The 22,976-nt window shown below is 44.7% G+C and overlaps 1 protein-coding gene across 1 annotated transcript in view; it reads right to left on the minus strand.

The window, feature by feature from the left end:
• Window positions 1–6,953: 6,953 nt before the first annotated feature.
• The window catches only part of SLC17A8 (solute carrier family 17 member 8), a 73,389-nt gene continuing 57,366 nt past the window's right edge, over window positions 6,954–22,976 (minus strand). The window contains exon 12 of the mRNA XM_069764305.1: window positions 6,954–7,803. Within this exon, the coding sequence (XP_069620406.1) occupies window positions 7,462–7,803 (342 nt within the window). The 3' untranslated portion in view covers window positions 6,954–7,461. The remainder of the gene's footprint in view (window positions 7,804–22,976) is intronic.

A 22,976-nucleotide genomic window follows, 5' to 3' on the forward strand; every position in this document is an offset into this window, starting at 1 on the left:
CCGCACGACTGCAGCAGTTGCAACACACAAATCCAATAAAATTTTTATGAATTGGCTGATATTTCTCAGGAATGCTGCCAGATATGTGTCACTTTTGAAGCCAGTCATTCCAGCTAGAGTGCGCTCTATTAAGTGCTAAAGATGGAGGGGTTGAATAATTCTGAGAGTGAAGTATTTACTAAAATTACATTTTATGCTGAATTTGGAGAAACCACTTGTTATATTACTTGTAGTGAGCTATTTAACTTGTTTGTAAATTTAATAAATCTAATTTACAATGGCGGTTCAATGATTTTGATTGGAACTGTGACAATATGAAACAGATTCAGTAAAAAATTCACTAGGGGCTCCCAGCTAGTGGCATATCGCTAATAGCGGCATACCACACTGCTGCTATGGGGCCCATGAGTAAAAGAGGCCTGGCGCCGTCCCCCCTCTCATCGCGCATTCAACTTATCTGCATCATAGATGCCGATACAGTTGAAAGCAGTGATAGAGGAAAGAACATCAGATGACACTGCCTCTCCTATCACTCCCTCTCTGCCTTTGACTCAGCGTGTGCCAGCAGCAGAGATTTTAGACGCTGAGACACTCTGCAGAAGAACCAGCAGCCCATACTGTGTGTGTGGGGGGTCTGCACTATATTGTGTATGTGGGGGGCAGCATTATACAGTGTGTGGGGGCTGCACTATACTGTGTGTGGGGGGCTGTATTACACTGTGAGTGGGGGGCTTGCACAATACTATGAATGTGGGGGGTGCATTATACTGTATGTGGTGGCTGCACTATACTGTGCATGTGGAGGGGCTGCACTATACTGTGTATGTGGGGGGACAGTATTATACAGTGTCTAGGGGCTGCACTATACTGTGTGTGGGGGGCTGCATTATACTGTGTGTGTGGGGGGACTGCACTATACTGTGCATGTGGGGGCTGCACTATACTGTGTCTGTGAGTGGGATGCTGCATTATACTGTGTGTGGGGGCTGCATTATACTGTGTGGGGGGCTGTATTATACTGTGTGTGGGGACTGCACTATACTGTGTATATGATGGCAATGCACTATACTGTGTATGTGGGGGGCTGCATTATACTGTGTGTGGGGGCTGCATTATACTGTGAGTGGGGGTCTGCATTATACTGTGTGTGAGGGGGCTGTATTATACTGTGTGGGGGAGGCTGCACTATACTGTGTGTGTTTGTGGAGGCTGCATTATACTCTGAGGTGGCTGCATTATGCTTTGAGGGGGCTGCTTTATACTCTGGGAGGCTTCATTATTGTGTGTGTGGGGCTGAATTATACTCAGAAGAGGCTGCATTATACTGTGTGTAGGGGGCTGCACTATACTGTGTGTGTGTTTGGGGGGCTGAATTATACTTTGTGGGGGGCTGAATTACATTGTGTGTGTGAGGCTGCATTATATTCTGAGGGGGTTGTTTATACTCTGAGGGGGTTGCTTTTTACTCTGAGGAGGCTTCATTATACTGTGTATGTGGGGCTGCATTATACTCTGAGGGGGGTGCAGTATACTCTGAGGGGGGCTGCAGTATACTCTGAGGGGGCTGCATTATACTATGTATGTGTGTGGAGGGGGCTGCATTATACTCTGAGGGGGCTGCATTATACTTTAAGGGGGACTGCATTGTGCTCTATGAGGGGGCTGCAGTATAGTCTGAGGGGGGCTGCACTATACTGTGTATGTGGGGGGCAGCATTATACAGTATGTGGGAGCTGCTCTATACTGTGTGGGGTGCTGCATTACCTGCAAGTGGGGGGCTGCATTATACTGTGTGTGGGGGGACTGCACTATATTATGTATGTAGGGGGTGCATTATACTGTGTATGGGGGACTGCACTTTACTGTGTATGTGTGAGGTTGCACTATACTGTGTGTGTGTGTGTGTGTGTGTGTGGGGCAGCATTATACAGTGTGTAGGGGCTGCACTATACTGTGTATGTGGGGGGTGCATTATACTGTGTGTGGGGGCTGCACAATACTGTGCATGGGTGCTGCACTATACTGTGTGTGAGTGGGGTGCTGCATTATACTGTGTGTGGGGGACTGCACTATACTGTGTATGTGAGGGGGAATGCACTATACTGTGTATGTGGAGGGCTGCATTATACTGTGTGTGGGGCTGCACTATACTGTGTATGTGGGGAAAGGGCTGCATTATACTCTGAGGGGGCTGCATTATGCTCTATGAGGGGACTACATTATGCTCAATGAGGGAGCTGCGATATAGTCTGAGGGAGGCTGCAGTATACTCTGAGGGGGGGTGCATTATACCCTGAGGGGTGCTGTAGTAAACTCTATTAAGGACCATGGGGTGTGTATTCTACTATACGTATTATATGGGACCTGCATTATACTGCATTGAGGACTATCTGTACCCATCATTCTTCCTCAGCCGGAGCAAAGAGGCTGGGAAACAAGCTTCAACGACTTCAATAATGTCGATCATGTTCGTTTAATGGCCTGAACTCAGTGCATGTAAATACAACAGAAATGTTTCTGTGTAGTGGTGCAATATGTGAGCATTTGGGGCACCACTTTAAACTTTTGCCCAGTGCCCCACTTTGCCTAAAACCGGCCCTGCCAGTGACTTCTTGGCAGTACAAGCATGACTGCAAGAGGGGCCTTTCTGACAACGCAATGGTACACTGCAATCAAATTGCACAGGGAGGGGAGGTGATGTGAGCACCATGTTACATGCCAATTTAATGCTGCTGGTAAATGCTAGTTAATTGCTGTACTGAACCACAGGAGGCAGAAGCTGGCTATGCAATACCGGTAGCACACCCTACATATGGAGTGCACTCCACTCCATGCATCCCCTACGCCCATATGACATATATCTATGTTATATGGTCACAAAGGTGTTAAAAAAGTAGCCTGTCTCTACTCACTCTTGGGAAGTGAGTGGGGCCAGTCATGGCACATCTGCAAATAACTGCAAACTCACGGTCACAAGTGCATGATATCTGTCATTTATGAATGCAAGCTGGTAAATATCTGATGTGCCATCACCAGCCTTACTCACATCCTGATATGGAAGACAGCAGAGCAAGGTGATCCCTTTAAATAATTTTGAAAGAGTGTATACAAGTTGCAGCTTTATATGCATGACCATTATATGCTCATTCTGTGAATATACTATATTCATTTTCTCCAATATTTCTGTATTTTAACCCCTTCAAGATGCAGCCCTTTTTCGTTTTTGCGTTTTTGTTTTTCGCTCCCCTCCATCCCAGAGCCATGACTTTTTTATTTTTCCGTCAATATAGTCATGTGAGGGCTTATTTTTTGCGGGACAAGTTGTACTTTTGAATGACATAATTGGTTTTACCATGTCTTGTACTAGAAAACAGGAAAAAAATTCCAAGTGAGGTGAAATTGCAAAAAAAGTGCAGTCCCACACTGGTTTTTGTTTGGCTGATATTATGATTCTCTAGGTCATTACGAGTTCACAGACACCAAATATGTCTAGGTTATTTTTTATCTAAGTGGTGGAAAAAAATTCCAAACTTTGCTAAAAAAAAAAAATTAAAAAATGCGCCATTTTCTGATACCCATAGCGTCTCCATTTTTCATGATCTGGGGTCGGGTGAGGGCTTATTTTTTTGCGGGCTGAGCTGACGTTTTTAATTATACCACATTTGTGCAGATACGTTCTTTTGATCACCCGTTATTGCATTTTAATGCAATGTTGCGGCAACCAAAAAAACGTAATTCTGGCATTTCAAATTTTTTTAGCGATCAGGTTAATGCTTTTTTTATTTTATTGATAGATCGGGCGATTCTGAACACAGCGATACCAAATATGTGTAGGTTTGATTTTTTTTTATTGTTTTATTTAGAATGGGGCAAAGGGGGGGGTGATTTAAACTTTAACATTTTTTTTATTTTTTTCACATTTTTAAAAACATTTTTTTAACTTGCGCCATGCTTCAATAGCCTCCATGGGAGGCTAGAAGCTGGCACCACTCGAACGGCTCAGCTACATAGCAGCGACCCCCCCCCCCCCCCCCCCCGATGAAGGACAAAAGTCTTAAACGTGCTTAGGGGTGCAGCATATAGGACGTGGCGACCCTTCCCCCTCCTCCAAGGTAATACTCAGGATTAGTATCATCGCTATAATTTTTCCCTTGCACTGTGCACCTTAATTTTGACCCTCGGTGTTGTTGCCATATAGAGGGTGTTGTTACATTGGATTGATTTGATATAAGTACATTGCACTTTTTTGCCGGTTATATATATACATGTATGTATAGCACATATTATGTGCATTTTAGGTGTGTTTTATAATAGTATATTTTTGCACTGTTGCACTTTCTTTTATTGCACTTTTGTATATATCCTGAAGTAAACCTGATATATATATGGGAGGGTCTGCCACTATGAGTTATTTGAGCTATTATATGGGTTGATTCCATGTCCTATTATGCGCACCATTGTTTGTTTTTATATACTTATATTGCCATATAAATTCAATAAAGGCATTTTTTAAAATCTATCCCCTGTATGGTGTCTCTCTGGGGATCCATTGTCTGGTTGTTGGGCTGTTCTCATAGCAGCTATGTAGCTGAAATGCAGGCTTGCTATGAGCGCCGACCACAGGGGGGCGCTCACAGCAGGCCGGCATCAGTAACCATAGAGGTCTCAAGGACTTCTATGGTTACTGTCCTGACACATCGCCGACCCCCGATCACAAGACGGGGGCCGGCGATGCGCTCATTTCCGGCCGCGCGGCCGGAAGCCGTAGTTAAATGCCGCCGTCAGAGTTTGACAGCGGCATTTAACATGTTAATAGCGGCGGGTGAATCACGATTTCACCCGCCGCTATTGCACGCATATGTCAGCTGTACAAAACAGCTGACATGTCGCGACTTTGATGTGGGCTCACCGCCCGAGCCCACATCAAAGGGGGAGACACGACATGCGCAGTAATAGTACGGCGCATATCGTGAAGGGGTAAAAAAAATGACAATTTGTTTTAATAAAATAAGTAGATTGTAAAAAAACAAAGACAATTATCTGCTTGATCATTGACTCAAGGACTTTACTTTATCCTTCATATTGCCAGGACAAAATTAGATTTTAGTAACTTTCATGTCACATCGCCAATTCCATTTACTGTATATACTCGAGTATAAGCCGAGATTTTCAGCCCACTTTTTTGGGCTGAAAGTCCCCCTCTCGGCTTATACTCGAGTCATACCCAGAGGTCAGCAGGGGAGGGGGAGCGGGGGCTGTGTAATTATACTTATCTGCTCCTGGCGTGGTCCCTGCAGATCCCTGGCTTCATCCAGCGCTGCAGTTTCTTCCTGTACTGAGCGGTCACATGGTACCGCTCATTACAATAATGAATATGCAGCTCCACCATAGAGGTGGAGCCGCATATTCATTACTGTAATGAGCGGTAACGGTGACCATTCACTACAAGAAGAAAATGCGGCACCGGAACAGACCTGCAGCGACGGCGCCAGGAGCAGGTAAGTATGATGGGGGCAGTGCGCGATACTCACCTGCTCCTTGTGCCACCGGCGGTGCCGCTGTGTCTTCCGCATCCTCTGCAGTGACGCTCAGGTCAGAGGGCGCGGTGACGCGATTAGTGCACGCCGCCCTCTTCCTGAATGTCAGTGCAGAGGACGGGGAAGACAAAGCGGCGGTCAGCGGTGGAACGGGAAAGGTGAGTATGTAATTTTTTTATTTTTTTTAATCGCAGCAACAGATTTTGGGCCAAATATCTGTATGGAGCATGTTATTTGGCCATGTGCAGCATGATATGGGGCAAATGTCTGTATGGGGCATCTTATCCGGCCGTGTGCAGCATTATATGGGGGCAAATGTCTGTATGGGGCATCTTATACAGCCATGTGCAGCATTATATGGGGGCAAATGTCTGTATGGGGCATCTTATCCGGCCATGTGCAGCATTATATGGGGCAGTTATCTGTATGGAGCATCTTATGGGGCCATAATCCACATTTGTGGAGCATTATACGGGGCAAATGTCTGTATGGAGCATCTTATGGGGTCATAATCAAATTTTGTGCAGCATTATATGGGGCATATTTTAATATGGAGCATCTTATAGAGCCCATCATAAACTGTATGGAGCATTATATGGGGCTCCTGATTCAATATGGATATTCAAAAACACTTAACCTACTGATGTCTCAATTAATTTTACTTTTATTGGTATCTATTTTTATTTTTGAAATTTACTGGTAGCTTCTGCATTTCCCACCCTAGGCTTATATAAGTTTTCCCAGTTTTTTGTAGCAAAATTAGGGGGGTCGGCTTATACTCGGGTCAGCTTATACTCGAGTATATACGGTACATTGTAAATTCTCATGAGCATGGGGCTGCTCAACTTTTGTCTCATTGTTTTTTTTTGTTTCCATAATATGTCATTTCACTTGGTGCCTCCCAAAGTTATGTGAAATGTGTTGGTGCTATAGAAATAAAGATTACTATTACTTACAGATATACAGTAAAAGTATATGCAGGTGCTTAAAAAAACAGACTGTGACACTGGGTCACTTCTCATGGCCAAGCTATGAGATGGGATAGTCAAGGAGTCCAAGGTCAGAAGCTAGGAGGGTATGTCATAAACAGAAGAAAGAGACAAACCACACTTAGCTGAATGTACGTTTAGCAGAGGTCTGGGAGAAAAAGTTCAGTTAAGTAAACTGGCAATCACCTGGGACAATGAACACCTGGAGACAGCCAGCGCCTCCCAGTCTCAGATTGGAAGGCCGAGCAGTCAAACAACACACCAACAGCTCAGCATGCCCCTGCACCAGACTGGAGGACTGAGCTGTCAATAACTGCTTCCCAGACACACTGAGGGGTGGAGCCATGACACAGACACTTAGCATAGCAGATATTCATACATTATGTGAAATACAGGCCTATATATTAAATATAAAATGAAAAATGTTGAAACAGGTCATGTTTAATGAGTTACTTCAAGTAATACCTATTTTATATGAAATACAAAAATAGGAATCTGAGAAGAGTCACAAATATTTTTTGCTGATAATATATGAAGACACATGGGCTGTTTTATCTATTTGAAGATATTATACTATCGTTTATCATTATTGAAATAAATCCTGAATTTTGATGTACTGTATCTTTACAAGTTTAAATAAAACATCCACACATCTAGAAACTAGAATTAAGTAGTAAATATGGGTAGAAAGTTTAAGTTTTTTAACTGGGCTCATTCTTAAACATAAAAATATTTTATAGGAGACATAGTAACAATTATCACAGTCATGCAGATTAATGTTGCATAGCATGAAAAGTTAGACAACTATCAAAGTGCACTATACCATGGGATGGTATAGGAAATCAATATGTTTGGTAAACATATAAAGTGAGCAATACTTAATGGAGGTCCTGTTCACAATACTTCACTTGAATATAACGGCTGCAATTGCAGAATTAGGAGTCCTGGAAATTTCCATTCTCATATTGGTAGGCTGTCTGCTCATCGAAGTCCTGGGTCATGCCTTTCTGTTTCCTCCAGCCAGCCTTGCGGACTTCATTGCTTTGAATGGTGGCACCATACGTGCTCTTTTTACTGGGACTGGTGAAAGATTCATTATTTAATTCGGTTTCTTCTGCTAGTTCATCATTGTCTATAATACCACATTTATCTTCACTAAGACTCTCTGGATCTGCCCAGTCCTGCTTTTCTCCAGAAGCAAAGATGCCATAAAAAATAACACCACTGTAGTGGACTAAAGCAGCAATCAGAAATACATTTTGCCATTCTTCACGAGTCTACAAAGAAAGTAAAGGCAACATAATTAAAACATATTAGAACTGATGAATTAGCAATAGGTGGTCCATATTAGTATCTCACAGAGAAACTTTGAATTAAACTCATCAACTGGACTGTACATCTGAGTCCTAACAACCTTCTGTTGCCTTCACCTCAAAATGTTTCCCAGATATGCTTTTTATTAACCCTTCAGGTCAACAAAGATGCTACCACAACCCCAATTCCAAAATATCTAACTCTCAATGTCTGATCTGTGTTCTGCTGCGAATAAAATATGGGTGCAAGATTTCTAAATCAATTCAACCTTGTGTTCTTTACTTTTTCCACAATGGCCCAACGTTGTTGGAATTGGAGCTGTCTATAAACTCGTCTTCCCCATTTAGATTACTGCCATATTCTTCTCTGTGGTTTCCTATATAACACTCTTGCACCCCACCAATTCACCCTCAATTACGCTGTCAGGTTAATACTTCTCTTTCTTTGTTACTCAACTGCCTGTCAGAGATTCCCTTTACCCAGTGTGTCGAGAGTTAATAATCCATGATGTACTGAAATATGAAGGCAGAATTTCTTCCTAGGGCTGATATTAGAAGCCTTTATATCTAATATTAACTTTGCACTATAAAAAATGCTGAGATATTGGACAACAGGGCTTAAATTCAAATGTAACTTTTATGTCAAAGTAATGATTATGTAGCAATTTATCTTTATAACAGTTGAAGCTCATATTTCTGATACATAACTCCAAAACCCACATAGATGTAAAAAAAAAAATCAAAAAGAAAAAAATTGTTTGTTTTGCAATAACCAATTACTGTATACTCATTGTAAAATACACACATTGGTAACACAGTGAACAGAAAGTTCTTAGAGAGGTTATCCAGGACTGTTTTTTTCTTACTATGGTCCTTAAACTAACAGACGGGTACTTGCTACATACCTGTGCCTGGCACCAATCTCTGCCAGCACAGAGAGATCACTGATCGCTCCTGCCCGCAATTCAGTGGCTCTACTGATGCACTGCAGCAACTTCTCTACTGTTCTGCTTTGTTGACTGACATGACTGCCAAAGTCTTGCTGCTTGACAGCTGGCTCCACGCTGCCTGGATGCGGGGAACCGGCTGTCATTCAGTATAACGTGGCAGGTACTCCTTGTCAACAGAGCAGCCTGGAAGAGAAAGAGGTGCTCTGTTGATGTTGAGCAGCTGAATCGCCAGTAGGAGTGGTCATTGACTACTCTGAGCCAGTAGGTAGAACAGGAAGGTAGTTACCAACTACCTGCCTGTTAGATTTTAGACCCATAGTAAATAAATCTGGATCTGGTTCTATCAAACAAACCACATACAATCTCATATCTACAGGTCAGGGAGCATCTGGGAATCAGTGACCATAATATGGTAAATTTCAATGTAATTTTCAACCAGACATTCAAAAGGGGAAATGCAAAAACCTGGAACTTTGGCACATTGAGCAGCAGTACGCAATGTCAAGCAGCAGCCACAAAAACAAACAAATTTTAGGATGTTTAAAAAGATAGATAAAATCCTGTGATCCCAACGTATTATTACCCCTTTATAAATCACTGGTGATGAGGCCACATATATAATATGGGATCCAATTTGGGTTTCCTGATTTCTAACAAGGATATTCAGAAGTTAGAGCCAGTTCAAAGACGGGCAACTAGATTATTACAAGGGATGAAAGGCCTCTCATATGAGGAGTGGTTGGAAATCTTAGAAAAAAGACACATCAGAGGAGATCTCATTTACATGTATAAAATATGTGTGGCCAGTACAAAACACTGGCACATGACCTATTCCTTCCAAAGACGATACTAAGGACCAGGAGGCACTCATTATGGGTGGAGGAAAGGCAATTCCGACACCTAGATAGGAAAGGGTTCTTTACAGTTAGATCACTCAGAGTGTGGAATGCCGACCACAAGAGGTAGTAATGGCAGACACTAACAGCTTTTAAAAAAAGCGACATGTCAGCTGTTTTGTACAGCTGACATGTGCGCGCAATAGCGGCCGGTGAAATCGCGATCCACCTGCCGCTATTAACTAGTTAAATGTTGCTGTCAAACGCTGACAGCGGCATTTAACTACCGCTTCCGGCTGTGCGGCCGGAAATGCTTGCATCGCCGACCCCCATCACATGATCGGGGGTCTGCGATGCATCGGCATGACAACCTTGAGACCTCTATGGTTGTTGATACCGGCTTGCTGTGAGCGCCACCCTGTGGTCGGCGCTCATAGCAAGCCTGTAATTCAGCTACATAGCAGCAATCTGATGATCGCTGCTATATAACAGAGCCGATCAGGCTATTCCAGCTTCTAGCCTACCATGGAGGCTATTGAAGCATGGCAAAAGTAAAAAAAAAAGTTTTAAAAAATATGAAAAAAAAAAAAATATACAAAAGTTTAAATCGGCCCCCTTTCGACCCATTCAAAATAAAACAATAAAAAAATCAAACATACACATATTTGGCATCGCCGTGTTGAGAATCGCCTGATCTATCAAATAAAAAAAGGATAACCTGATCGCTAAGGCTACGTTCACATTAGCGTTTTGCGTCGGGCGACGCAGCGGCGACGCATGCGTCATGCGCCCCTATATTTAACATGGGGGACGCATGGACCTGCGTTGTGCTGCGTTGTGCGATGCATGCGGTTTTTTTGCCGCAAGCGTCGGGCGCAGAAAACGCAACAAGTTGCATTTTTCTTGCGTCCAAATTTCGGCAAAAAACGACACATGCGTCGCAAAACGCAGCGTTTTTGCGTGCGTTTTGGTGCATTTTTATTTGCGTTGTGCGTTGCGTCGCCGACGCAGCGGCGCACAACACAAATGTGAACGTAGCCTTTACAGCGTAGCAAGAAAAAAATTAAAAACGCCAGAATTACGTTTTTTGGGTCGCCGCAACATTGCATTAACCCCTTCATGACCCAGCCTATTTTGACCTTAAAGACCTTGCCGTTTTTTGCAATTCTGACCAGTGTCCCTTTATGAGGTAATAACTCAGGAACGCTTCAACGGATCCTAGCGGTTCTGAGATTGTTTTTTCGTGACATATTGGGCTTCATGTTAGTGGTAAATTTAGGTCAATAAATTCTGTGTTTATTTGTGATAAAAACGGAAATTTGGCGAAAATTTTGAAAATTTCGCAATTTTCACATTTTGAATTTTTATTCTGTTAAACCAGAGAGATATGTGACACAAAATAGTTAATAAATAACATTTCCCACATGTTTACTTTACATCAGCACAATTTTGGAAACAAAATTTTTTTTTGTTAGGAAGTTATAAGGGTTAAAATTTGACCAGCGATTTGTCATTTTTACAACGAAATTTACAAAACCATTTTTTTTAGGGACCACCTCACATTTGAAGTCAGTTTGAGGGGTCTATATGGCTGAAAATACCCAAAAGTGACACCATTCTAAAAACTGCACCCCTCAAGGTACTCAAAACCACATTCAAGAAGTTTATTAACCCTTCAGGTGCTTCACAGCAGCAGAAGCAACATGGAAGGAAAAAATGAACATTTAACTTTTTAGTCACAAAAATTATCTTTTAGCAACAATTTTTTTATTTTCCCAATGGTAAAAGGAGAAACTGAACCACGAAAGTTGTTGTCCAATTTGTCCTGAGTACGCTGATACCTCATATGTGGGGGTAAACCACTGTTTGGGCGCACGGCAGGGCTTGGAAGGGAAGGAGCGCCATTTGACTTTTTGAATCAAAAATTGGCTCCACTCTTTAGCGGACACCATGTCACGTTTGGAGAGCCCCCGTGTGCCTAAAAATTGGAGCTCCCCCACAAGTGACCCCATTTTGGAAACTAGACGCCCCAAGGAACTTATCTAGATGCATAGTGAGCACTTTGAACCCCCAGGTGCTTCACAAATTGATCCGTAAAAATGAAAAAGTACTTTTTTTCACAAAAAAATTCTTTTAGCCTCAATTTTTTCATTTTCAGATGGGCAACAGGATAAAATGGATCCTAAAATGTGTTGGGCAATTTCTCCTGAGTACACCAATACCTCACATGTGGGGGTAAACCACTGTTTGGGCACATGGTAAGGCTCGGAAGGGAAGGAGCGCCATTTGACTTTTTGAATGAAAAATTATTTCCATCGTTAGCGGACACCATGTCGCGTTTGGATAGCTCCTGTGTGCCTAAACATTGGCGCTCCCCCACAAGTGACCCCATTTTGGAAACTAGACCCCCCAAGGAACTTATTTAGATGCCTAGTGAGCACTTTAAACCCTCAGGTGCTTCACAAATTGATCTGTAAAAATGAAAAAGTACTTTTTTTTCACAAAAAAATTCTTTTCGCCTCAATTTTTTCATTTTCACATGGGCAGTAGGATAAAATGGATCATAAAATTTGTTGGGCAATTTCTCCCGAGTACGTCGATACCTCATATGTGGGGGTAAACCACTGTTTGGGCACTCGGCAGGGCTCGGAAGGAAAGGCGCGCCATTTGACTTTTTGAATGGAAAATTAGCTCCAATTGTTATCGGACACCATGTCGCGTTTGGAGAGCCCCTGTGTGCCTAAACATTGGAGCTCCCCCACAAGTGACCCCATTTTGGAAACTAGACCCCCCAAGGAACTTATCTAGATGCATATTGAGCACTTTAAACCCCCAGGTGCTTCACAGAAGTTTATAACGCAGAGCCATGAAAATAAAAAATAATTTTTCTTTCCTCAAAAATGATTTTTTAGCCTGGAATTTCCTATTTTGCCAAGGATAATAGGAGAAATTGGACCCCAAATATTGTTGTCCAGTTTGTCCTGAGTACGCTGATACCCCATATGTGGGGGTAAACCACTGTTTGGGCGCACGGCAGGGCTCGGAAGGGATGGCACGCCATTTGGCTTTTTAAATGGAAAATTAGCTCCAATCATTAGCGGACACCATGTCACGTTTGGAGAGCCCCTGTGTGCCTAAACATTGGAGATCCCCCAGAAATGACACCATTTTGGAAACTAGACCCCCAAAGGAACTAATCTAGATTAGTCAAGCCTACAGCCTGCAGTGATCCTCAACCTACTGAACAGCCGCACAGCCAGCTCTTCCCTCTCCTAGTGTATCCTCACCCACCCCCTGCAGACTGTGAGCCCTCGCGGGCAGGGTCCTCCCTCCTTATGTACTCGTGTGCCTTGTTATCTGCTCATGTTTAATGTATTTGTCTATATTTGCCCCGTATTCACATGTAAAGCGCCATGGAATAAATGGCGCTATAAAAATGTATAATAATAATAATAATAATAGATGTGTGGTGAGGACTTTGAACCCCCAAGTGCTTCACAGAAGTTTATAACGCAGAGCCATGAAAATAAAAAAAAAAATTATTTTCTCAAAAATGATCTTTTAGCCTGCAATTTTTTATTTTCCCAAGGGTAACAGGAGAAATTTGACCCCAAAATTTGTTGTCCAGTTTCTCCTGAGTACGCTGATACCCCATATGTGGGGGTAAATCACTGTTTGGGCACATGCCGGGGCTCGGAAGTGAAGTAGTGACGTTTTGAAATGTTGACTTTGATGGAATGCTCTGTGGGCGTCACGTTGCGTTTGCAGAGCCCCTGATGTGGCTTAACAGTAGAAACCCCCCACAAGTGACCCCATTTTGGAAACTAGACCCCCAAAGGAACTTATCTAGATGTGTGGTGAGCACTTTGAACCCCCAAGTGCTTCATAGAAGTTTATAATGCAGAGCCGTGAAAATAATAAATACGTTTTCTTTCCTCAAAAATAATTATTTAGCCCAGAATTTTTTAATTTTCCCAAGGGTAACAGGAGAAATTTGACCCCAATATTTGTTGTCCAGTTTCTCCTGAGTACGCTGATACCCCATGAGTGGGGGTAAACCACTGTTTGGGCACACGTCGGGGCTCAGAAGGGAAGTAGTGACTTTTGAAATGCAGACTTTGATGGAATGCTCTGCGGGCGTCACGTTGCGTTTGCAGAACCCCTGATGTGCCTAAACAGTAGAAACCCCCCACAAGTGACCCCATTTTGGAAACTAGACCCCGAAAGGAACTTATCTAGATGTGTGGTGAGCACTTTGAACCCCCAAGTGCTTCATAGAAGTTTATAATGCAGAGCCGTGAAAATAATAAATACGTTTTCTTTCCTCAAAAATAATTATTTAGCCCAGAATTTTTTATTTTCCCAAGGGTTACAGGAGAAATTGGACCCCAAAAGTTGTTATCCAGTTTCTCCTGAGTACGCTGATACCCCATGAGTGGGGGTAAACCACTGTTTGGGCACACGTCGGGGCTCAGAAGGGAAGTAGTGACTTTTGAAATGCAGACTTTGATGGAATGGTCTGCGGGTGTCACGTTGCGTTTGCAGAGCCCCTGGTGTGCCTAAACAGTAGAAACCCCCACAAGTGACCCCATTTTAGAAACTAGACCCCCCAAGGAACTTATCTAGATATGTGGTGAGCACTTTGAACCCCCAAGTGCTTCACAGACGTTTACAACGCAGAGCCGTGAAAATAAAAAATCATTTTTCTTTCCTCAAAAATTATGTTTTAGCAACCATTTTTTTAGATTCACAAGGGTAACAGGAGAAATTGGACCCCAGTAATTGTTGCGCAGTTTATCCTGTGTACAATGATACCCCATATGTGGGGGTAAACCACTGTTTGAGCACACGTCAGGGCTCGGAAGTGAGGGAGCACCATTTGACTTTTTGAATATGAGATTGGCTGGAATCAATGGTGGCGCCATGTTGCGTTTGGAGACCCCTGATGTGCCTAAACAGTGGTAACCCCTCAATTCTAACTCCAACACTAACCCCAACACACCCCTAACCCTAATCCCAACTGTAGCCATAACCCTAATCACAACCCTAACCACAACCCTAATTCCAACCCTAACCCTAAGGCTATGTGCCCACGTTGCGGATTCGTGTGAGATATTTCCGCACCATTTTTTAAAAATCCGCGGGTAAAAGGCACTGCGTTTTACCTGCGGATTTTCCGCGGATTTCCAGTGTTTTTTGTGCGGATTTCACCTGCGGATTCCTATTGAGGAACAGGTGTAAAACGCTGCGGAATCCGCACAAAGAATTGACATGCTGCGGAAAATACAACGCAGCGTTTCCGCGCGGTATTTTCCGCACCATGGGCACAGCGGATTTGGTTTTTCATATGTTTACATGGTACTGTAAACCTGATGGAACACTGCTGCGAATCCGCAGCGGCCAATCCGCAGCCAAATCCGCACAGTGTGCACATAGCCTAATTCTAAAGGTATGTGCACACGCTGCGGAAAACGCTGCGGATCCGCAGCAGTTTCCCATGAGTTTACAGTTCAATGTAAACCTACGGGAAACAAAAATCGCTGTACACATGCTGCGGAAAAACTGCACGGAAACGCAGCGGTTTACATTCCGCAGCATGTCACTTCTTTGTGCGGATTCCGCAGCGGTTTTACAACTGCTCCAATAGAAAATCGCAGTTGTAAAACCGCAGTGAAATGCGCAGAAAAAAACGCGGTAAATCCGCCATAAATCCGCAGCGGTTTAGCACTGCGGATTTATCAAATCCGCAGCGGAAAAATCCGCAGAGGACCAGAATACGTGTGCACATACCGAAACCCTAACCCTAGCCCTAACCCTAACCCTACCCCTAGCCCTAACCCTACCCCTAACCCTACCCCTAACCCTACCCCTAACCCTAACCCTACCCCTAACCCTACCCCTAACCCTAACCCTATTCTAACATTAGTGGGAAAAAAAAATTTCTTTATTTTTTTATTGTCCCTACCTATGGGGGTGACAAAGGGGGGGGGTCATTTATTATTTTTTTTATTTTGATCACTGACATATAATCTATCTCAGTGATCAAAATGCACTTTGGAACGAATCTGCCGGCCGGCAGATTCGGCGGGCGCACTGCGCATGCGCCCGCCATTTTGGAAGATGGCGGCGTCCAGTGAGAAGACGGACGGGACCCCGACTGGATCGGTAAGTATGATGGGGTGGGGGGGACCACGGGGGGGGGGGATCGGAGCACGGGGGGGGGTAATCGGAGCGCGGGAGGGGTGGAACGGAGCACGGGGGGCGTGGAACGGAGCACGGGGGGCTGGAATGGAGCACGGGGGGGGGTGGAACGGAGCACCGGGGGGGGGGTGGATCGGAGTGCAGGGGGGGTGATTGGAGCACGGGGGGGTGATTGGAGCACGGGGGAGCGGACAAGAGCACGGGGGGGAGCGGAGCACTGGACGGAGGGGAGCCGGAGCAGTGTACCGGCCAGATCGGGGGGCTGGGGGGGCGATCGGTGGGGTGGGGTGGGGGCACATTAGTATTTCCAGCCATGGCCGATGATATTTCAGCATCGGCCATGGCTGGATTGTAATATTTCACCCGTTATAATAGGTGAAATATTACAAATCGCTCTGATTGGCAGTTTCACTTTCAACAGCCAATCAGAGCGATCGTAGCCACGAGGGGGTGAAGCCACCCCCCCTGGGCTAAACTACCACTCCCCCTGTCCCTGCAGATCGGGTGAAATGGGAGTTAACCCTTTCACCGGATCTGCAGGGACGCGATCTTTCCATGACGCCACATAGGCGTCATGGGTCGGATTGGCACCGACTTTCATGACGCCTACGTGGCGTCATGGGTCGGGAAGGGGTTAAAATGCAATAACAGGTGATCAAAAGAACGTATCTTCACAAGAGTGGTATCATTAAAAACGTCAGCTCGGCACGCAAAAAAACAAGCCCTCACCTGACCCGAGATCCCAAAAAAATAGAAACGCTACAGGTATCGGAAAATGGCGCGATTTTTTTTTTTTTTTTAGCAAAGTTAGGAATTTTTTTTCACCACTTACATAAAAAATAACCTAGACATATTTGGTGTCAATTAACTCGTAATGACCAGGAAAATCGAAATGGTAGCGCAGTTTTAGCATTTAGTGAACCTAGCAAAAAAGCCGAACAAAAAACAAGTGTGGGATTGCACTTTTTTGCAATTTCACCACACTTGGAATTTTTTTCACGTTTTCTAGTACAAAACATGGGAAAAACCAATGGTGTCGTTGAAAAGTACAACTCGTCCTGCAAAACAATAAGCCCTCACATGGCCATATTGATGGAAAAATAAAAAAATTATGGCTCTGGGAAGGAGGGGAGCGAAAAACGAAAATGCAAAAATGAAAAAGGGCTGTTTCTTGAAGGGGTTAAAATTGCATGTATTATGTCAGCAAGAAGTGAGTGGTAAATAAAATAGAATTATTAATAAATATTACATAAAATAATTGCAGACACAATCTGTCCACAAGTACCATAATATAAAACAGACTACCCAAAACAGGCAGAAATGCAAAGAAAAATGAAAGCCCACATAAGTAGGTTTAATCAAAACAAGAAAATTATGGATCATTAATAGTCCTTACATGGGTCAATTTTATATAGGTGGCTTGTAACATGTAAGAGCCCCCTAAACTAATAAGAGGATAACAAACATTTTTTGTTATCCCAAAAAAACATGTACCCGTAGAACCATTGGGTATATAAAGGGATGTGTAAATTGCATATTAGTCTGTATCTCCATGGCTCCTGTAAAGGTGCTGGTTAACCCCAAGACTCCCTATCTGACAAGTTATCCCTCCATGCTTCCCAACGCCTTTCCTCAATTCTGGTTAATCTGAGGAATTGCAACGCAAGTAAGTGTATACAAAATCCGGGGCTAAAGTTCTGTTTTATTTACCACTCACATTTTGCTGACATACTACTATTAGGGATGATCGAGAGTGCTCGGCTAAGGTGTTTTCCAAGCAGTCCCTTCATGTGTTGCGGCTGTCGTACAGCAGTGAAACATACAGTTGCATCGATTCGAGCTGAAAATACTCAATAAAGACACGAGTATGCTCAGATAACACCTTGTTCGAGCGCGCTCTCTCATCACTAACTACTATATATACGATGCAAATTGCCTCTTCAGAGAAAAAGAGGACTTTAACTCTATAACGCCACCTGTTGGAAGTAGCGATCCTACAAGTCACAATTAACCCTTTATCGAGTCTTGCAGTATGACTTAGGATAAAAGCCAAATCAGTATCTCAATTCACACACACGGTGTTTCAGGCTGTTGGCCCTCGTCAGTAGTGTTGAGCCACCCCCCTAGTGTTCGAGTTTGGTTCGTCGAATTCGGGCGTGTTCGACCAATGTTCATCGAACGTTCAACGAACACCGTCAAACCCCATTGAAACCAATGGCAGGCAAACACAAACACATACAAACACATAGAAAACACCTAAAAAAGGTGTCCAAAAGCTGACAACCTGCTCAGAAGACACAACAAACACATGGAAAAGTCACAAGTACATATAGTCATGCGAAAAGAAAAGAGGTGGAGGAGTAAAAGGAGGAGGAGACACAGATATAGGCATATCATGCCCTTCTAAAATCAAGAAAGGCTGGAGTAAAAATCTAAAATCACCCTACCAACACCCAGACGTCGTGACAAAAAAATTTAAAATAGAAATATCTTTAGGTAGAATGGCGGCGGGTCCATTCAGAACACTTTCCTTAGAAGACGTAGTGGTACCCCCGTTGGGAGTCGTGCCAAAAAAGGAACCCAATACATTCAGACTAATCAACCATTTGTCATATCCAAGGGGCAGGTCAGTAAACGACAACATCGACGCGGAACCAAGAACAGTACTATATACTGTACCTCCTTTGACGAGGCAATCATGCGGGTCAAGAAGTTGGGAAGGGGCACCCTAATGGCCAAAACAGACATTGAGGGGGCATTCCGGTTACTACCTGTGCCTCCGAATAGTGTCCTCCCATTGGGCTGTTTCTGTGAAGGAGCATACTGCATAGATCGCTGTTTGCCCATGGGGTGCTCCATATCCTGCTCACTATTTGAGGCGTTTAGTTGCTTCCTCGAATGGGTCGTCATGGACGTTTCTAAGGCAGCACATATTATCCATTACCTCAACGACTTCTTATGCCTGGGCCCAAATGATTCACCACAGTGTGAATATATGCGGTAGTCCACCTGTGAGAAGGAGAGAGCTGGAGGGAGAGCGGACACCTCAGAGCCGAGGGGTTAGATTAAGAAAGGAAGACGGCGGTATAGCTTGCTTCATGGGTGGGGTACTCTGCTGAGTAGCAGAAATTGCTACTAGGCCTAAAGTATTGCCTGGGCTAGATGCAGTTAAAAATTAGTCATTAGATAAACAGGCAGTGCAGCTTGCTTCATGGGTGGGCTACTCTGCTGACTAGCAGACACTGAAGCTTTGGAGCAGACCTCTGAATCCCAGGCCATAGTATGAGTAAACAACTCGACCCCACCCACCTGGAATTGACGATGGCAACATCATGTAAAACACAGCAAGGGGACTCCAAAAAAGAGTCTCAATTTTTTCCAAAAATTCAGCCACAGACACCACTTAAGTGGCATCAATTTCGCCAGAGTTTTTTAAAACGGTTGGTGAGGTGATTTTCAAAAATCATCAAGCTTTTAGTCTCCTCAGGATGACACAGGGGTAGAAAAGTCCTTGCGGATCCAGGATTTGTTCATCTTGACGAACTATAGTCTATCTACATTGTCACTGGACAGCCGCATGCACTTATCTGTCAGCACACCACCAGCAGCACTGAACACACGTTCAGAGAGAATGCTGGCTGCGGGGCACTACAAGATCTCCAAGGCGTGAGTGGCGAGCTCAGACCATTTTTCAAGATTGGAAGCCCAAAATGACCAAGGGTCCAGTTCCACAGTCATGGCATCGATGTTAACTTGGAGATACTCCTGTACCATCCTCTCTAGGCGCTGGCTATGCGTCAGACTTCTTGTCTCCTGTGGCCTTGCATAGGATGGTCTAAAAAAATCTTGAAAAGATTGGAAAAAATTGCTGTTACCACCAGATACGATGTTACTGTTACGGTTTGAGTGATGACTCTATAGTCCCACGGTTGGCAAGTTAGAACTCAGAGATTCACTACATGCACCATTGGTGTTTTGTGGAAAAGCAGATGTAAGATTCTTTAACAGTCTCTGCTGATACTCCTGCATGCATGAATCCCTTTATGGCAGGAATTCATTCAGCAAATTTACTTTTGTACCGGGGATCTAAGAGTGTGGCAACCCAGTAGTCAGCATTACTTCGGATTCTGACAATCCGAGGGTCATGTTGCAGGTAGTGCAGCAAGAAGGCACTCATGTGTCTTGCGCATCCAGGAGGACCAAGTCCTTGTTGTCTTGGTGGCGGCGAGGTGAGAATCATGCTTCCTTCCTCTGCCCTCTCCCCCAACCTCGCACAACAGAAATTTGATCAAGGTCTCCCTCATCTGATGAGTCTTCCATGCCCAGCGCCAGTTTGTCCTCCATTTCTTCCTCGCCTCCTGCACCTTCCTCAACAGTTTGGCTACTACCATGCGCCCTCGGTAATCCCTCTCTCTCAGCCTCCAATGCCAGCCGCCTTGGTGCTGCCGACCGTCTGGACCTTGGAGATATTATCCCTTCCACATACGACTCTTCCTGTTCCTCCTCCTCCTCTTGTTCCACGACCTGACTCCGAATACTGTTTAAGGTGTGCTCCAGCATGTAAATCACCGGAATGGTCATGCTGATAATGGTATCATCAGCACTAAACAGCTTCGTCGCTATTTCAAAACTGTGCAGAAGGGTGCATAGGTCCCTGATCTGAGACAATTCCTGCAGCGTGATTTGCCCCACCTCTGGATCTCGTTGGCCCAGGCTATACGTCATAACGTATTGCACCAGGGCTCGTCGGTGCTGCCACAGTCGCTTAAACATGTGCAGAGTTGAATTCCACCGTGTGGGCACATTGCACTTCAGCCGGTGAACTGGCAGGCCCAACGACTTCTGTAGAGATAAAAGTCGTTGAACTGCGGAATGTGAATGACGGAAGAGAGCACACAGTGACCGTGCCCTCTGCAGAAGCCCATCTAGTCTGGGATAATTGGATAAAAATTGCTGGACAACCAGATTCAAAACGTGAGCCATACAAGGCACGTGTGTGACATTGCCCCGGCGAAGCGCCGCACCCAGGTTTGCAGCATTGTTGCACACGGCCTTCCCTGGCTACAGGTTGAGTGGAGACAACTATTGATGGAACTCGGTCTCCAGAGCTGACCACAACTGCTCAGTTGTGTGACTCACATTTCCCAGACATTTCAATGTAAACACCGCCTGATGCCGTTGAGCCCTGGTGATAGCGTAGTAAGGAGGTGTGCAGGACTCCTTCTGCGCAGATAGAACACGGGTGGCATTACCAGACAGGCTTTAGGTGCAGGTGGAGGACCGAGAGGAGGTTGAGGAGGCAGAAGCAGTGGAGAAACTTCTAGATACAGAGGATCAACGAGCAACTCGTGGGGACGGCAAGACTTGGACAGCAGTCCCTTCTCCTGATGTCACCATAGTTACCCAGTGCCAAGTCACCGACATGTAACGCCCCTATCCATGTCTACTTGTCCTAGTGTCTGTGGTGAAATGCACCCGGTCACACACAGAGTTTCCCAAGGAAGCGTGATGTTGTGTGCGACATGCTGTTGTAGCGCAGGCACAGCTTTCTTTGAGAAGTAGTGGCGACTGGACATCTGGTACTGGTGCACTGTGACGGACATAAGGGCTCAAAAATCCTGTGTGTCCACCAGGCAGAAAGGCAGCATTTCTGTAGCCAACATCTTGCAGATGGTGAAATTCAACCTCTTAGCTTTGTCATGGCTAGGAGGAAATGGTATTTTACTTGTCCACATCTGAGGGACTGAGGGCTGGCTGCAGTGCTTAGACGGGGTTGAGTAGGGTGTCCCGGGCAAACTGCTGGACCGTGAGGGAGGTGCAGGCGGAGATGTTACAATGGATTGCCTTGATCAAAATGTGGTCTCTCGATGTCAAAGAGCGCTCAACACCAGCAGGTGTTTCCACTTGCAAATGTCCTGACGACCTGCCAATCACACTGGCTGTTGCAGCTAAAGAGGTGGAAGGTCTGCATCCAAAACCATGTGCAACTGCTGTCCCCACAGTCGCAGAGAATGAAGAGGACGTGGATGCACTTGATGGGGCAGACCGTGGTTGACCCATCCCACTAGGCCGCATTGTAGCACAGTGAGCTTCCCACTGCAACTTATGCCTCATATCCATGTGACGGTTCATGCATGAAGTACTCAAACTAGTCATTTGTTGGCCTCTACTGAGATTTTGGTGACAAATCTTACAGACAACATGAGTTGGGTCATCTTTTGCGATCTCAAAAAATGCGAAGGCTATGCAAGACTTAGAGCCTGTGCGACCTGAAGAGCCACCACGACTTCTGCTCAGAGGCACAGTTGGGGTTGAGGATGCAGTTGTTGACGTGCTTCCAGTACTCCGTCTCTGTCCAGGAAGGCACAACCTAACCTCGTCGTCAGACTCGTCACTAGCATCCTCCTCCACCTCCTCTGCTGACTGTTGTGAATTCTGTGGCTGAATTCACTCCTGTGGTCACAAGTGGTACTGCAGCTTCTGGGCTTCCTCCCTCAGGTGTTCTGGTGAGCTCGTTGGCTGCTTTGTTATTTAACTCCACCTGATTCTGTCTTCCTTGCTCCTTGTCAATGTTCCAGTGTTGGATCTGAGCTTTGGATCTTTCCTGTGGCCTGCTGCTCTGCTAGATAAGTGCTTCTTTGCTTTTGTTGCTATTTTTTCTGTCCAGCTTGTCTATTCGTTTTGCTGGAAGCTCTGAGACGCAAAGGGTGTACCGCCGTGCCGTTAGTTCGGCACAGTGGGTCTTTTTGCCCCCTTTGCGTGGTTTTTTGCTTTAGGGTTTTTTGTAGACTGCAAAGTTCTCTTTGCTATCCTCGCTCTATCTAGAATATCGGGCCTCACTTTGCTGAATCTATTTCATCCCTACGTTTTGTCTTTTCCTCTTGCTAACAGTCATTATATGTGGGGGGCTGCCTTTTCCTTTGGGGTATTTCTCTGAGGCAAGCCAGGCTTGTATTTCTATCTTCAGGCTAGTCAGTTCCTCAGGCTGTGCCGAGTTGCATAGGTAGTGTCAGGCGCAATCCACAGCTGCCTTTAGTTGTGTTTAGGATAGGTTCAGGTATTGCGGTCTACAGAGATTCCACGTCTCAGAGCTCGTTCTATTATTTTTGGGTTATTGTCAGATCACTGTATGTGCTCTGATTGCTGGCAC

Source organism: Ranitomeya imitator, chromosome 4 (genome assembly GCF_032444005.1).
Source record: "Ranitomeya imitator isolate aRanImi1 chromosome 4, aRanImi1.pri, whole genome shotgun sequence".
Lineage (NCBI taxonomy): Eukaryota > Metazoa > Chordata > Amphibia > Anura > Dendrobatidae > Ranitomeya > Ranitomeya imitator.